The sequence below is a fragment of the Mixophyes fleayi genome, chromosome 3 (assembly GCF_038048845.1).
Source record: "Mixophyes fleayi isolate aMixFle1 chromosome 3, aMixFle1.hap1, whole genome shotgun sequence".
NCBI lineage: Eukaryota > Metazoa > Chordata > Amphibia > Anura > Limnodynastidae > Mixophyes > Mixophyes fleayi.
The window spans coordinates 136,455,773-136,473,633 of record NC_134404.1 but is presented as its reverse complement, the minus strand read 5'-3'; the positions used below and the strand labels follow the sequence as shown (position 1 = coordinate 136,473,633).

The 17,861-nt window shown below is 38.8% G+C and overlaps 1 protein-coding gene across 2 annotated transcripts in view; it reads left to right on the top strand.

Annotated features, from left to right (window-relative positions):
- Positions 1–1,762: 1,762 nt before the first annotated feature.
- LOC142144041 (cytochrome P450 2J5-like) overlaps positions 1,763–17,861 on the top strand; it is a 39,795-nt gene continuing 23,696 nt past the window's right edge. For both annotated transcript variants that reach the window (XM_075202403.1, XM_075202402.1), the window contains exons 1-6: positions 1,763–2,704; positions 5,401–5,563; positions 6,454–6,603; positions 9,405–9,565; positions 14,006–14,188; positions 14,349–14,490. In XM_075202403.1, the coding sequence (XP_075058504.1) occupies positions 2,540–2,704; positions 5,401–5,563; positions 6,454–6,603; positions 9,405–9,565; positions 14,006–14,188; positions 14,349–14,490 (964 nt within the window). In that variant the 5' untranslated portion in view covers positions 1,763–2,539. The remainder of the gene's footprint in view (positions 2,705–5,400; positions 5,564–6,453; positions 6,604–9,404; positions 9,566–14,005; positions 14,189–14,348; positions 14,491–17,861) is intronic.

Genomic DNA, 17,861 nt, shown 5'->3' with positions numbered 1-17,861 from the left:
CATCATCATCATCATCATCATCATCATTATTTATTTATTTATTTATTTATATGGAGCAGCACGGTTGCTTAGTGGTTAGCAATTCTACCTCTCAGCTCTGGGGTCATGAGTTCGATTCTCGACCATGGCTGTATCTGTGTGGAGTTTGTATGATCTCCCCGTGTTTGTGTGGGTTACCTCCAAGTGCTCCAGTTTCCTCCCACACTCCAAAAACATACTAGTAGGTTAATTGGCTGCTATCAAATTGACCCTAGTCTCTCTCTCTGTATGAGTGTGTGTAAGTTACGGGAGTTAGACTGTAAGCTCCAATGGGGCAGAGACTGATGTGAGTGAGTTCTCTGTACAACGCTGCAGAACTAGCGACGCTATATAAATAGCTGCTGCTGATGATGATATAGCCCCAGCTAATTTAATTTTGCTTTACAATTGAGAACAAATACAGTAATAAAACAGTACAGGGTAATACAGACAGAGAGGTAAGAAGGCCCTGCCTGCGTGATTTAATCTATGGATGCATATAAGAGATGATGTGTTTCATTCAGTGATCCCAAAAGTTGCATATTTTTTTTGTTTAAATAGTCTCTAAGAGCGCTCATCCCTTCTCCCTGAGTAATCAATTATGTAACACACTTGTCTATATCTCTAAAAGTTAAATCTAAAATAACTATGCTGTAAACACTGTTCAGCAATAACAATAAATAGATTTTTAAAAATAAAGTTTGTCTCAAGGAAAGATAGTATAAATGTCCCATCAAATATCTTAAATTACTCTTACTTGAGGTATAAGATGTTTAGACTTACTTTTCACTTATTTTTGCTTTTATTTGTTAGTCACCACTTCAGTTAGTCCCTTATGTCATATTTGTTGAATTAATCTTACATTATTACTCTTACTTTAACTTTTTATTACTTTTGTTAATGCATTTGTAGCTTCCCTTTACAATTCTAATTAAGGCAAAACTAACAAACAATGGAGGATGCATTATCGCTTATAATAAGATTTTTTGGGGGATTTTTTACATCTACATCAAGGAAAAAAAATGGTTTTAGTATTGTAGCGGAAAGAGGTGAGTGGAAAGTTAAAGGTATTTATGTGAGGTGAAGGATATGTATTTTGTTTAGTATGTACTCACCATGTTTGCCAAAGGCATGAAGCATATTTTCTACTTGCTGTTAGGACCACGGCTAGTAGATGAGCCTTTAGAACCAAGCTATTAGAGGTCTTCAACTTTAGCAGCCAACAGATGTTGTTCGGAGGTACTCAGATGCCCCCAGGACTCAGGCTTTAGGGTAGTAAAGGCTTATCAGTATAACCGTACAGAATGGAGGTAAACGGAATACTGGAAGCCGGTATCAGGGACAGGCCAGGGTCATGGGTCAGAAGCAAGCACGGAAGGTCGTTAAACAGGGTCGTCAAAGGGGCACAGGCGTAGAGGCAGAGTCCAATAAACAAGCCAAGGGTCACAACAGGTTAATGATCTAAGGACAGAGAACGTATCCATCAGCAGGTCAGCAATCTGTGGAGCACACTAACATTATAACCGGCAGGGAGGCTAAGCCCTCCGTGCCTAAAATAGTTTGATGGGCCAATCACAAAGGAGGAACACAGGCCTGACAATCAGCCTCAGCAGGCTGCTAATTAATACTATTAGGGCTGGCATAGTCAGCTACATGGACCTGGAATACGTAAAAATAACATGTAAATGCTAAAATTAATACAAGAGCTACTGATTACCGATCAAACGATAAACAACTGTTAGGTTCGATATTTCATTAGTGAGTATCCTCCCAAGATCATGTTTTATCTTACCAAAGCTTATCTTATAGTTTGATTTGATCTTGTAGATGGACTAAAAATCTCTATAAACGATGGAATGATGTCAAGCATACAGTGTGTACACACTCATGACCAGCAGTGTAGGCAGATCTCCATAGAGTTTACAGTACAGAGTCACGATCTGTTCATCCGATGGTTAGGACAAGTGAAGAGCACAGATCTGAAGGTAAAACATGTAGTGTGTACACATGAATCAGCATGCTGTCCGGGACTTACAGTCACTGGTAAAAACATTAACGATATTGCATCAGGAGAAAAATTCTGTACTGTGTACCCAGCCTGCATGTGAAAATGAAACATGATTAAATGTGTTAAATTGCTAACATACAACCTCTTTTTGTTATCATAAAGCTCCAACATGTCCCCTTAAAGTGTCTAAAAGCCACTGTAGTGCTTCTCAATGTCCCCATAACTCTTAAAGCCACCACATAACCCTAATCAACCCTCTACTTTGCCCCATGCTACACCTACTGCAATAACTTGTTTTTCTGTAAATGTGCTGCTGTTCTTGTACAGTATAATCCCTGAATCCATGTATTATGAACCCATGATCAGCTGAGTGCTTGCCAGAAATAAAGATTTGGAACACAATTACAAACATTGTTTGGACAAAGTAAGAGCTGTACAAAAATCAAATAGAGACACATCTGATACACCAAGACAAGCGTTAGAGGCGACAGAAGATACCATTAATTCTAAATAATGATCAGTGAGTTATTGCTGTTGTTATTTCTGGGGATTTTAGCTTGGAACTACTTTAAAATTCGGAGTACAGCTTTACTCTACCCACCTGGACCACCCCCCATTCCTATACTGGGCAATTTATGGACTCTGAGATTTAAGCTTCACCATGAATCTTTCATCCAGGTAAGTTGTTTCTTAGATCTGTTCAGAGCTAACAAGAAAAGTGAGATAATGAAACATAGCCAAATTGTCACTGTACCATAGAGAATGCTAAGATACAAGTTGAGTTTTGTAGACGAGAACGGATTTTCAGCTTCCAAACCTGCTTATTATCACAATTAATATGTGAGTATTCACAACACTAGCTCCAGATAACAGCTGTCACAAAATAATTGCTGTGAGGATTCACACACTAACTCCAGATGACAGCTGTCAGATAAATATCCATAATGACAACTATACACTTTTTCTCAGTTCATGTAATCAGCACTCTGCTAACAATGTAAGTGATTAGTAATTTATTTATTTATTATAAAAAGCCGTAATATCAATCCATTGAAATGCTGTAGCCCGTTTACTGCTGTACTGGATGAAGTTCTGGGGGTCATGTAGAATCTGACTTCCAAGAGTAAAAAGCGCTTTTTTGCTGTTGCATATGTGCAGTAGAAAAATGTACATCTCAGCCTGCTCTCAGACTGATATGGATCTCCACCTTGCGCCTTTCTGCGCTTAGAGAGGCGGAACGTGAAAGGTAGTGGGCTGACAGGCGTAGACATAGTGCAGAAAGGGCAGGTTAGTGCTCCTTACTCCCTATGCTGAGGGTAAAGCAGCCTCATATATGCCTCTATGAGAAATATCTGTTTTGGCTGCTTTCCCCCTGGTGTAAGATCCCCACTGGTGATGATGATGACTACAAGTCACAAGTTGACATATGTACGTTGTAAGTGTAAATTGTGCCCAACTTTACATGATCCCTTCAATGTTGTGCTAGCAACCATAAGTTAATCAAATAAGTGCATCAAGCTCCCGGTATTAATCAGTGAGTCAACGAATTTGCTACAAAAGGAATAATCCTAAGTATTTCTAATTTGTGAGGAAAATTTATTCTACATAAAAGACATAAATATTACTGTGTATAGGTGTAATAAAAAGGATTGCATCAATTTGAGATAAAATATGAATATAAATTTATTACTGTAGAAACATCAAAACAGAATAATGTGGCTAAGTGTAAACATTTGCATCATTATCAATTTCTTTAAATAGTCTTAATCTGTGACATACCTGGTCCGAAAATAAAAACAATTCACCTGTGTACAGGTTTTTATGACAAACAATTTGTAAAATTAAAATACAATTTGAATCAAAGTAGCTTTAGCCCTGAACAAATTGAATTCAATATGGATATTGAAACAAAGCATATTTTGTGAAGCAAGTTATGGGATTTCAGAACTTCAGTGGCAGATTCTTCAGTCAGTTTTCTTATTACCTAAATTAGGAAGCCTAAATAATCTTTTGCTCCAGCAAAACTTTTTGGGAATATTATATTTAGATACAATGTTCCCTAAAGGATAACATAAAACATTGAGTTTTGACTCATTGTTAGTGAATTCTAATTATTTTATTTCTCTTAGTAGATGTTTCATTCTACCATGGAAAGTTTTTCAGAACATGTCTAAAATAGTTTTGTTTTTTTTCATTCAATAACAGTACTTGTATCCCTGCAAATATATTCTCATTTCAAATACTAACAAACACATTTGGTTGCAAATTGTTAATTTATTATGAAATATTTGAAGAATTATTGATACATATAAAGTAGATTGTTATAAACATTGGAGACATAATTGATGTAAACATTCTAAATTCAAAACAGGATCTCTGTTATCGTAATGGCTACTGGATATTGTTTGCAAATCATTAGGAGTCTCATATAATAGTGTTGTAAGTTTGCAAAAAGTTTAAACAGTATTTGTTATTTGCAATGATATTGATATCAATAGAACTGATAAGTAGTAAATTTTTCACTAACTGGAAGTCACATGTAATCTGGTATTCAAATAGTTAAGAGTCTCAGAATTCATGGATGGGTTGGAATATGCACAGAGCTATAGTATAAACAGAAAATCTAGTTTATCACATGTCTTTTTATACCTTTTAGATTGTTTTTGATTCACATAAACTGAAATACAGTAAATATCTAAGAATGGCAGGTGAATAGGAAAATAGCTGTATATGCATATTGTTGACTTAATTTGTCTGCAACTACTTCATACATTTTCACTATTTCTAAGACCTAATTAACCACAACACTTTTATTATGTTTAGCTGTTTTACAGTGTTATATTTATATTCATATTTTATCTCACATTGATGAAAGAAATTTTATTACACTTGTAATATGTGTATGTTTTATTGAGAATAAGTTTCCCTAACCACTTAGTCCGTATTGTTTCTCTAGTAATAAATGTATTCAGTGAAGTCATTGGTTAGTGTGGAGAGCTTGATATCTTATGATTGCTAGTACAATGTTAAATGTTTGTTAGGATTTTTTTGCATTGGTTTTCTCTAATTGACAGAATAATTGTATAGCATTTTGAATACAATTATTTGACAGTGAACATGTGTATTTTCCATAATGATCCTCTATTTAAATGCTTTGTGAAAATGTAGTTATAAGGCTATTTCAGTGGATTGATATTATACCTTTTCTTAAAATCACTGTCTTAAAGTTTTTGTATGGAGACTAGTGGTGATACTGTTTCAAATGATCATAAAATATGTTTGTGTTGGCTGTATTTATTTTACGCATGTACACATTTGTAGTTGGGTAAAGTTTAAAAGTCAGTGCTCTTCTGTGTGTGACTTCTCATCCTCAGCTGGCTCAGGTATATGGAGACGTGTACACAGTGTGGCTGGGACAGACACCAGTCATTGTATTGAATGGATACAGGGCAGTCAGAGAAGTCCTTAATTCTCATTCTGATGACTTCTTGGGACGCCCTATACTACCATTTTTCATGGATCTAATGGGTGAAAAAGGTACATTTATATGTATAGATTAGATTATTCAATTTATATGCCTCCATGGTATAATAATCGACAAACAAAATCAGCACCCAAAGAAAGGGAAAATTAAAATGTTACAAATGATATAATATGTGTTGATTAATATATAGTTTAGAGCCAGTTATACTCAAAGTAACTGAAAAACCAGAGTTTGACATAGTAATAGTTTCACGTTGTGGACATTGTTTTATCTGATAATAGGGCATTGCCCTGTACATCAAGGGGTCTTGTCATTAATTGCTTTCCCATGCAAACAACAGAGAAGCCTATTTAATAAAGGTTGCGGCTGTAAAAGTACAGCTGCAATCCTTGTTTTGTTATCGACGTCTCAGGCAATAACAGAAGAAATTGAATGACAATAATCTTTATTCTTTATAAATAATTTTTCAGTGGTCATTTTTTTTTCAAACTGTATTTTTTTTTTTTCCATAATTATTATTTTCTTAAACTAAATGGAACTCCCCAGAGACTGGTCTGGCAAAGCATTAGCCCGTACTGCTGCAGCGAAATTTTATGATTAATTGCTGAGATTGATTGAGATGATTTTCTATCGACTAGATAAGCAGCGATAAAAAATGATCCGTATCGCCACATTATAAGAAAAAGACCCCTAGGACTTAGTTGTTGTGAGGTTTGGTTGCTTGCAGTAGTGATTGTAGTATGTGGAGATAGGTCTCATTTTTTTAATCCAATATCAAGATGACTTTTAAGGATATTGTGTAGTAGTAGATTATCCCATTATCGAAAAACTTGATCATAATGGATAACATTAGAAGATTATTAACGAGTTTGTTTATTACTCTGTGGATCACTAAATGTTACACAACTGCATTGCCCCATTTTTTTCTGTCCAATGCCGGTAGGAGTTGTTCTAACTTCTGGTCATACCTGGAGACAGCACAGACGCCTTGGGCAGGTGGCCTTTCGAAACCTGGGTCTAGGGAAGAGAAATATGGAGGAGCGAATACAGGAAGAGGCTCAGAGTTTGCTTGATCTATTTTCTACAAAGGAAGGTATATATGAAACATAGTGTTACTGCATTAAATAAACAATAATGTCCTACTCAGGATACATAGTGGGGAACTTCTGTTTAAAGCAAGAATCTTAGTACTCGATAAATAGGGTCTCCGAGTTAGGAGCAAATGCAGCAAAGTGTGAAAATTCACAACTGGATAAACCATTTTGTAATGCATGGGAGTATATGCATTATTTTTTGCATACAGGGGAAATACTTACTGCTTTGGCATGTCCACACAAATACTAGGCATCTTTATACTGTGATTTAGAGTTGACTTAGGAAGAGCCCCCTCCCAACTCTAAATCTGTCTACACATTTTACATATACCCCCCTGCAGTGCAACATGGTTTTGCAGAAATGCACTCAACAATATGGGAATGGAAAAGATCCAACAGCTCCAGAAGTGACTAAGGTATATCCTGCACATATTGCTCTGCATGAACCGTAGTATTTCCAGGAAAATGTGAAAAATATGATTATCATTTCAGTTTGAAATATTACTCTTTATAGTTGTAGAAATGTGTTATATCAGTTATTGTGGCTAAAGGGTATCCGCTCCAATTCATTACATAATCATTATGCTCTGTAATTTAAACAGATGTATAGTAGATTTTTTTTTAGGACAGTGGAAGTGCATGGCAATACCAACTAGTACAATACCTTAACTAGGTTAAATACCTTAAAGCGTCAGGGGCTGCCGGGAGATGTAATTTTTCCAGCCACCTACGGCAGCGCATGTGTCATGAAAGCCAGATAGTTGTAATGTTCTTGATCTCTGCTTGAGTGACAGCTACCCCCAGAGAGGTCCTGAGTCTAACGGAGGAGAGGTGAGGTCATAGGTCTTGACTGTAGAACTGCTGAACAGGTAATGCTGTGAAGCGATGAACTGCGGGGAGCAAAAGCAATGAGATCCACACAGGTGTTATAACTCTGGAACAGGACCGATGATGAGCGATACTCTGCAGTAAGGTCACAGGTCTTGACTGTGGAGTAAGCTGAACAGGTAATGCTGTGAAGCGGTGAACTGCGGAGAGCACTTAGAACCACACAGTGTTATTACTCTGGCACAGGACCAATGAGGAGCGATACTGCATCCGATGAACGAACAGCCTAACTCACGAAGACAGGAACAAAGGTAAGTATGAGTTCGGACAGGAGTCAGAGGAGATGCTTCCTATCAGGTAGGAAGACCTGATGTACTGACACTCATAGAAAGGAGGAGGACCCTTATAAAGGGAACTGGCTGGTGATCCTCTTATCACCGTTGGGCAGAGGTTTTAAAAGGTTCCCAGGGTTGCGCATGTGCTGAATTCTTGGCAAGATGGCATCCAAGGATAGATGAATGCCAGGCTGTACAACAGATAGGAGTAACCACAGGAAAAAAGGAGATAAGGTCCATGATGCTCCAGGACCAGGTGACTTTTATTCACTGGTCAGCGTCCCTTGAAATAATAAAAAAAATCCCCCTTAACTTACCTTTTAATCGGCTTGTTCTCCTGTCCTCTTCTCTTCTTTTCTCCAATTCTGTCCTGCTGATTGTTCTTCTCGCGCGGGTGACTCCTCTGTGCTGCGCTCCATAATGGATGTTGGGCGTGATGACATCACTGCGAGCACCGCACGGAGGAGGAGACAAGAGAGGGATCCGGAGTACCAGCTGACGTGACCGCTTGACCGCAAGGTAAGTATTTTCTTTTCCTTTTTTTGCAGGATTTTTTTTTTCCATTAACAGTGCTGCCCCCTTGCCACAACCAAAACTCCTTCTGGGCCACATTTACAGGCGTGCTGGGCCCGCGGGCTGTGGGTTGGTCAACCCTGTTATATATGTTTTCATGGATAATCAGAATTGAGTAGGCAACACTCACCAAATATAACATTTTAAATGGCTAAAATGATGCACATAAGTTTCATTATAAAAATATACACTTTGCAACATGTATACAAGCAACTATAAAACACAACTTTGTTTACACATCTACAAATGTTAAAAAGTACAAAAATATGTAAAACTATATTGTGTATGCTATTATGAACTTAAGAGCTTAACGCAACACCCTTTTGGAAGACAATTAATTATTCAAACATAGATACACATCTTACCCCAGTGGTGGACAGCCTTCCAATCCATCCATTAATGAAATACAAATCTAGTTGGGCCAAAGTGTGGAGAAATTTTACATTTATCTATTGAATTAATGCATGTAAAAAGTGACATCTGAACGAATAACTGACTGTAGCAAGGGGAACTGCCCTCTTTGACTCCAACCTCACCCTTTTCTGAAGCTCTGACCACCAGGCACTAACTGGTATAACACAGTGACTGACATGGTGAGTGGACTAGAGATAGGAGAAGGGTAACACGACTCACCTCGCCTCTTGGAAAGAACGTATTGACTGGCATATGCTGGTGTCATGTTAGCATCATAGGGGCATTTCGTGGACAAAATTTCAGGATCATTATCCCCTTTGCTCAATGTTTTTCAATAGTTTTCTGCTCTATAACTTACTCTATTTTACAAATATAGTCAGGCTTTTCTCAATGTTCCTCCATGCTGATGATTTGCATGTCATCAAGCCTATAATGAAATATATTTTTAATTCACTTGTATGACATTTTTCTATATTTAATTGAAGCATACAATATAACAATTAAAGAAAATATTGATACATTGTTATTTACAGATCCATATTTTAAAGCATGCTAGTGCCATCTTGTTTAGAAAGGTCCCAGGTATGAGCATCATGGGGTACCAGCAGCAAGACAACATTTTTATTTGTAATGGTTTGCTTTTGTTGCAGGGGCTCCAATGGATCCATCTGATTGTATTATGCATTCTGTCTCCAATGTTATATCTTCTTTGGTATTTGGAAAGAGATTTCTCAAAGGGGACAAGGTTTTCCAAGAACTGCACAGAGCTACAGAACTGGTAGTGGCTGCACCAGGCACCTTTTGGGCAAGGGTGAGAATCTTTGACCTCCAGAGATATTTTTTTCATTGTCCCGACACTTCCTCTGTCTTCCAGTATTTATTTTTAACTTTTTATTTAAAAAGGGAAGGGACAAGTCAATAGATGAGGAGATATCAACAGAAAGCAATTCGATTCCCTTCCTGCATTCATTTTAATGAGGTGAAAAGGTGTTGTTAAACACAAAGCAGGAGGAGATGTTTACACAGGCTGAAAGGAAGAGTTGGATGGAGCGAGTGCGTTCAATGCTTTTGTTTACCATACTGACTCTGACTCTGTGCTACAAGCCCTGACCTCAGACTGGTACCTGACCACCATTCATCATCATCATCATCATCATCATAGCGCCAACATATTCCGTACCGCTTTACAATTGGGGACAAACATAGTAAACTAATAAACAAACTGGGTAAAACAGAAAAAGAGGTGAGAAAGCCCTGCTCGCAAGCTTACAATCTATTGGACAATGGGAGTTTGACACATGAGGTTGTCTACATTTGCAGTCGGCCCAGCCAGACTGCAAACGTAAAAGTGACTCATAAGCTAAATGATCCTGTCACACAACAATGTTGGTCAAGGGGTAGTTGTATAACGGGTGGAAATAGGGTAATGTAGTGAGGCTAAGAGGGTGGTTGAGGAATATTATAAGCTTGTCTGAAGAGGTGGGTTTTCAGAGAACGCTTGAAAGCCTGTAGACCAGAGGAGAGTCTTATTGTGTGAGGGAGAGAATTCCATAGAGTGGGTGCAGCCCAAAAAAAGTCCTGTAACCGGGAATGGGAGAATGTAATGAGTGTGGATAAGAGACGCAGATCTTGTGCAGAATGGAGTTGCCGAGTTGGGAGATATTTTGACACAAGACAGGAGATGTATGTTGGTGCAGCTTTGTTGATGGCCTTGTAGGTTAGTAAAAGTATTTTATATTGGATTCGGTAGAAAACAGGCAACCAGTGTAGAGACATACAGAGTGATTCAACAGAGGTATAACGATTTGCAAGGAAAATCAATCTTGCTGCAGCGTGCAAAATAGATTGTAGGGGTTTGAGTCTGTTTTTGGGAAGGCCAGTAAGGAGGGAGTTGCAATAGTCAATATGGGAGATGATAAGTGCATGAATTAAGGATTTTGCAGTGTCTTGTGTGAGATATGTGCGAATTCTGGAAATGTTTTTTAGATGTATGTAACATGATTTAGATATAGAGTCAATGTGGGGAACAAAGGATAGGTGTGAGTCGAGGATTACACCTAGGCAGCGAGCTTGTGGGGTGGGATTTATAACCGTGGCACACCAAAGCAACACGAAATCTTCAAAAACTGTCCCGTAAAGCAGAACGTCACTGGCGTAAATCTCGAAGCTCTAATGACTTCTTCACATATACTTCTGTCTACCACTCCTATCGAAATGCTCTGGACACTGCAAAACAAATATACTTTCAATCTCTTATCTATGCTCAGGCTTCTAACCCCAAACGCCTTTTCAATACATTTAATCATCTTCTCAATCCTCCCACCCTGAACCCTCCATCTACTATCAGTGCTCAGGATCTTGCTTCCTACTTCAAGGACAAGATTGATAAGATCAGACTAGAAATGGTATCCTCTTCCTCAACAAGCCATCAGCTCAATTCCTTCCCACTACCCTCTGACACCCTCTCTTCATTTGACCCCACAAATGAAGAGGAAATTTCTACGCTCTTCTTATCTTCCTACTCTACCTCCTGTCCTCTTGATCCTATTCCCTCGCAAATTGGTAGATCCCTGTCTTCTGTGCTCATTTCACCTCTAACTCAAATCTGTAATCTCTCACTCTCTACTGGCATCTTTCCATCACTATACAAGCATGCAGTGATTACTCCTATTCTAAAAAAACATAACTCCGACCCAAACTCTCTCTCAAATTACCGTCCCATCTCTCAGCTCCCTTGCCCCTCCAAGCTTCTAGAGAGACTTGCCTACACTCGCCTCACACGCTTTCTTTCCGCAAACAACCTGTTGGATCCGCTTCAGTCTGGCTTTCGTTCTCAACACTCCACAGAGACTGCGCTGACCAAGGTTGTTAATGATCTGATCACTGCTAAGACTGAACGCCATTACTCTCTCCTAATTCTCCTGGATCTCTCGGCTGCATTTGACACCGTTGACCACTCTCTTCTCATACAAACGCTGCAATCCTTAGGTCTTCAAGACACAGTTCTATCCTGGTTCTCATCTTACCTCTCTAATCGCTCTTTCACTGTTAATTTCTCTGGAGCCACCTCTGCTCCGCTTCCCCTATCAGTTGGAGTACCACAAGGCTCGGTGCTAGGTCCTCTGCTGTTCTCTATCTATACCGCTTCTCTTGGAAATCTAATAAGTTCCTTTGGCTTTCAGTATCATCTCTATGCGGATGATACCCAAATCTATCTATCCTCTCCTGATATCTCGACATCTGTGTTGTCCCGTGTAACTGACTGTCTTTCTGCCATATCATCTTGGATGTCCTCTCGTCAACTCAAACTTAATCTTTCTAAAACAGAGTTAATAATATTCCCACCCGCCAACAAGAGCATACCTGACATTTCTATCTCTGTAGTATGTAGTGTCGCTGGAGCCACTTGATCAATGGCTGTTGCTAAGGTTTGGTGAAGATGAGTTACTGCCATCTCAGGGGAGGAGAATGTAGAGATAGGGGAGAGAAGGTGTTGGAGAGAGGTGGAAAATTGTTGAAGATTTATAGAATTAAGATTTCTGCGGGTATGAGGAGGCTTGGTAGAGTTAGACAGTAGAGAGGTTAGAGCAGTGGGGGTGAGCGTGTAGCTGATAAGGTGATGATCTGGGGGAAGGGTGTGTTAAGAAAGTTAGAAAGTGAGCATAGTCTAGAGAAAACAAGATTAAGGCAATGGCCATCCTGATGAGTAGATGATTCAATCCACTGGGAGAGGTCAAGTGAGGAGGTTAGAGAGAGTAGTTTGGAAGCAGCTTTGGAAGGTGGGTTGTCAATGGGGATGTTGAAATCACCCAGACTGAGGGTGGGGATGTCTGAAGATAAGAAGTGAGGGAGCCATGCAGAGAAATCCTCAAAAAATTGTTGGTGTGCTTCAGGGGGACGATAGATCACCGCAACACGTACAGAGAATGGATTAAAAATGCGAATAGCATGTACTTCAAAAGATGTGAAACGTGAGTGATGGGACATTTGGTAGAACTGTGAACGTGCACTGTGGAGAGAGAAGTAGTCCAACCCCACCTCCTTGTCTGCCTTCAGGTCTGGAGGTGTGGGTGAGTTGGAGGCCACCATGTGAAAGCGCTGCAGGTGAGGCAGTGTCTGATTGCATGAGTCATGTTTCTGTTATTGCCAGAAGGTTGAGTTTTTTTGAGAGGAAGAGATCAGGTAGATGGAGGTAAGTTTGTTACAAACAGAGTGTGCATTCCAAAGGGCACATTTAAAGAACTTTGGAAGAGAGAGAAGGCAGGTGATGTGTTTGAGGTTTGCTATAGAGCGGTAGTGTTCTGATGTATGTTTGTGTGAGGAGTGTGGGGGACCTGGATTAGGTGATATATCACCAGCTAATAGAAGCAGAGAAAGAGAAAGATAGGTAAGGGGATTGTAAGATGTGTGACTTTTTATTTTCTGGCAACAGGTGGAGACTGTACTTGTTAGAGATAATAAATAGGACAACAGTTCATGGGTGTTAACTAGAGGTGAGTGGAGTAATGCAGGTGCAATGTGGACAAATGTTTGTGATGGTGGAGGGGTGAAAGATGATACAGTTCTAAAGATAATGCCATGAAAAGAGACCAAGAAAAGCAATTTGGTAAAACATTTTGAAAAAAAAAAAGAGTAAAAGCATAAAAGGTAGGGGATTTTAAAGAATTACCTCTTTGCAGTGTTCCGTATAGATAGCCAAGTATTGCAGAAATAGACTGGCAGATGTAGCTTATTCCTGGGAATAATCCAATGTAGTCCAATGTTTGTCCAACTGTGTTGTCTAACTGTGCATTTTCGTCCACTTTGTGAGAAAGCCCCACTTAGTGTAGAAATCACACGCGTCTTACCCCACATACGTCACGCCATTATATTATTCAACATCTGCCTAGTTAGATTTGCCAGTAGAGTGTGACCTAAGGGTTCCCTGCAGCAAAACCCTTCACTCTCTTTGAAGTTTTGACCTGAAGAAAATAAGGGTTTCCATTAGATTTCGCACCCCAGTTTACCCATGGCCAACCAGTAGCAGCACAACGCGTCCACAAGATTACATTCTAACTCGTTTAGTTATTTAAATTACAAAAACATTTATTTACTTTCACACTAACAGTGTAGCAATAGTCTAGAAAAAAACAAAATCACTATTTATTTGGACATAGTTGGGAGAAATTCTTTCTCAAACTGGACAGACTACATGAGTGTCTGTTTAGAGCAGCAATTGTCAATGAATTCTCTATCATACTGTCTCTTATAGATTTATGATCTGGTACCGACACTCCTCCGTCTGCTCCCTGGGCCACACCAGAAGGCTTTCAAGTACTTTCATATTCTGTGCTCGTTCATCCGGAATGAGGTCAAGCAACATAGGACAATACACAGCAGCCAACCTGGAGAGGACAGAGACATCATTGATTACTATTTGACTCAGATTTCCAAGGTAATTGTTGATAGCTGCATACTTATTTTAATGAGATTAAACTTTATTGCTTGTTTGTTTTCTATTTATTTATTATTTTAATATGGTTTCAAACATTTACTGTTGTTTCATTGTTGCCTTTATTATCAACCTTGCTATAATTTAAAATCCCTGCTTTCAGACAGAAAATGACCCCAGATCTACATACAATGAAGACAACATGGTCCATCTTGTAGCAGATTTGTTTATGACTGGTACAGAGACAGTAACTACCACTCTTCGTTGGGCACTTCTCTACATGGTTACCTTTATTGATATACAAGGTGAATGGCATAATCAAGACATGTTGATCAGTCCAGTAATGGGTGGTATATAGACCAGCTGATCAAAAACTAATATGCAGTTGTATGATGACAGCTAACTCTAAATCATGTAAAATGTGAGTGCTTTAATAGACTGCTATGTGCTATGGTGTTGTTTATGCTAACCTTAATTAGTGGCTAACATGTAATATTAATGGGATAAACATATTGCAGTAGAATCTATTGCACTGTTATTCTTCATTTACATAAGTTCTTTTTAGCAGATCAAAATAGTCAATAGGACAGCAATTCTGGTAAGTTATCTACTAGCATGGTTGATCACTATGGGCCTGATTCATTAAGAATCTTAACTTGAGAAACTTCTTATTTAAGACTCCTGGACAAAACCATGTTACAATGCAGGGGGTGCAAATTAGTATTCTGTTTTGCACATAAGTTAAATACTGACTGTTTTTTCATGTAGCACACAAATATCAACTTTAAATTTCAGTGTATAAATAAGCTATCAAGTATTTGTGTGCTACATGAAAAAACAGTCAGTATTTAACTTATGTGCAAAATAGAATACTAATTTGCACCCCTTGCATTATAACATGGTTTTGTCCAGGAGTCTTAAATAAGAAGTTTTTCAAGTTAAGATCCCTAATGAATCAGGCCCCATGAGAGAACAGTGGTACAAATATGATAACTAAGAGAGGAGGCAGTAGATATAAATATGGGAATGGCAGACTAGGGACTTGCCCTCTGTCAATTCTCTTTTCTAAAGGGGTCAAGTGGGTGAGATATAAGAAATACACCTTACAGATATGTATTTATATTAGAGATGTTCACTGACCCCCATGTTTCTGTATAAGCAATGGCACTGAGCAATGGCACTGGAGAATGGAGAGTGACAAGAACACTGCTACCCCTCCTGTTTCTGTCTGAGCAATGGCACTGAGCAATGTCACTGAGAATGGAGAGTGACAAGAACACTGCTACCCCTGTTTCTATGTAAACAATGGCGCTGGATCTTCTTGGGAGGGAGGTACTTATAGAATCTAAAATCCGCGAGATCGGACAACACAAAAATGACGTTTTGCCTCAATTCAGATCCGAGGACGTGCGAAAGTACCGAGCCGGCTCGCGAGCCTACTCAGATCAACTAAGTTCAGGTGGGTTTGGTTTTCAGAAAACCGAGCCCGAGCATCTCTAATTTATATACTCAGTGGCTACTTCATTAGGTACACCTTTCTAGTTCTGTTTTGCACCCCCTTTGCCCACAGAACAGCCTGAATTCTTTGTGGCATGAATTCAACAAGGTGCTGGAAATATTACTTGGAGATTCTGGTCCATGTTGACATGATAACATCACGCAGTTCCTGCAGATTTGTTGGCTGCACAATCTCCCATTCCACCACATCCCAACGGTGCTCTACAGGATTGAGGTCTGATGACTGTGGAGGCCATTGGAATACAGTGAACTCATTGCCATGTTTGTGTAACCATCTTGAGACATGTGCTTTGTGATATGGCGTGTTATTCTGCTGGAAGTAGCCATTTGAAGATGGGTAGACTATGTTCAAAAAGGGATGCACATGGTCAGCATCAGCTGAAGACTAAGGGCCTAATTCAAATCAGAAAAAAATAAGCCTCACATGGAGCATTAGTTCACCATTGCTCATTCTATTCTTAATACCTCTACACCACTTGCATAGATGTTAGTTAATGAAAATATCTTCTATTGTAGGTAATAAACTCAAAACATAGCTCATCACACATGTAATCCTAATACTGAAACATCACTATCACATAACATGTGTTGCACCTTGTTGTGTGAAGGGTATTACAACCAACATTAGTATATATAATACTTTATCATCTATACTGGGATAACTACTTGGTCCAGATAAAACTATTCATTAATATTTTGCTATTTGTAATAGTTAATGTCTAGCAAAATCTCTCCTAATTTCTGCAAGAATCTGTGACTGTCTCCTGCGTTGGTTGCTTCACCGGCACTGAAGCTGCACTAATGGAGTGTCTGCTGCCCACTTTTTGGCATAGATACTGTTTGTCAGCTCTATAGGCCACAATTCTTTCTGCATTATGGACATATTGGGGCACAGATGGTCCATGCCCCTGACATGGCCTGGAACTCTGCATGTGGAAAGCCTGCAGAACGTATGTTTGCAAGTGAGGGAGGCTTTTCAATATTCTCCTTACTGATTGGCTGGCAGAACACATGTGGGCATAGGTACTTATGCCGCTGTTCTGTTCCCTTCAACACTAAAATGGCAGATATGCTATAATTTATGATCGGTTAGCTATACTAAAATATTTGAGAAAGAAATACTAAGAACCAATCCTGCGCTATTTACCTCTCAAATACAAACAAATTGATAAACAGGAATAAACTTACATTTGATGATCAGTGAAAAAGGTATTCTTCATAACTCATTGATGTTGTGTACATATGTAGAAGAGAAGAATAAAAACAAATAATAGAGCAACAATATATTTGTATAAGTGTATTTCAATAATTTGCAAATAAAATAAAAATACATTTCTTTTTTCTGTGATACCCGTGTCAATTAGAGCCATGATTCCCTTTTTGTGATTAAACTTACACAAAAACCACTTGTGTGTATACATCAAACATGTGATCTTTAGCAGTCACCATCCAACGTGTACGTCCCCTATAGATAGCAAACAATAGGGGAATAATGAAATAACTGAGGGGGGGCATTTAATAGTGCAGCTTTGGTGAGGGGTACAAACAAGAGAAAACAGCAGGTAGCCAAAGCTGGAATAACAACTAAAGCGAACAACACAGTCTGTCTAAATTTGAATGCTGGAGAACACTCCTCAATTTTCATATTCAGGAGTATTCCTTTTTGCCTGAATATTCAATGAACATTCATAGATGAGTTCCAGATATTTGCCTTATTTTATATTCTGAGCGTCAATATATAGCACTGTGCATTGATTGGTTGTTGTGCATGTGCAGTATGATATTTTTTGTTGCTGAATACGAAAGTAAACATTGGTGGGGGGGCGCTACAGGTGTATGAGCCTTAATCAGACCTTGGGCATAGCCAAGTCACCACAAAGCAGAAGAAGTGGAGCTTCTAGTGCCGCTCGTGGTGGAGAAGCTGCACCAAACTACCTGCCAGCAATCCGCAATGGCGAAACAATGTATCTGGAAGCAGGTCAACACTGTGGCTCCCATTCACAGAACAGTAGCGAAAATAAGAAAGAGGTGAGTAGGCAAACATACACCAATTAAATTGTGTAGTCATACAAAATTCTGGCAATAAAACCCTTCTGTTATTATTTTTCAATGCACAAACGTAACCTAAGATATGTGATTTTTACATTTTAAAATGATA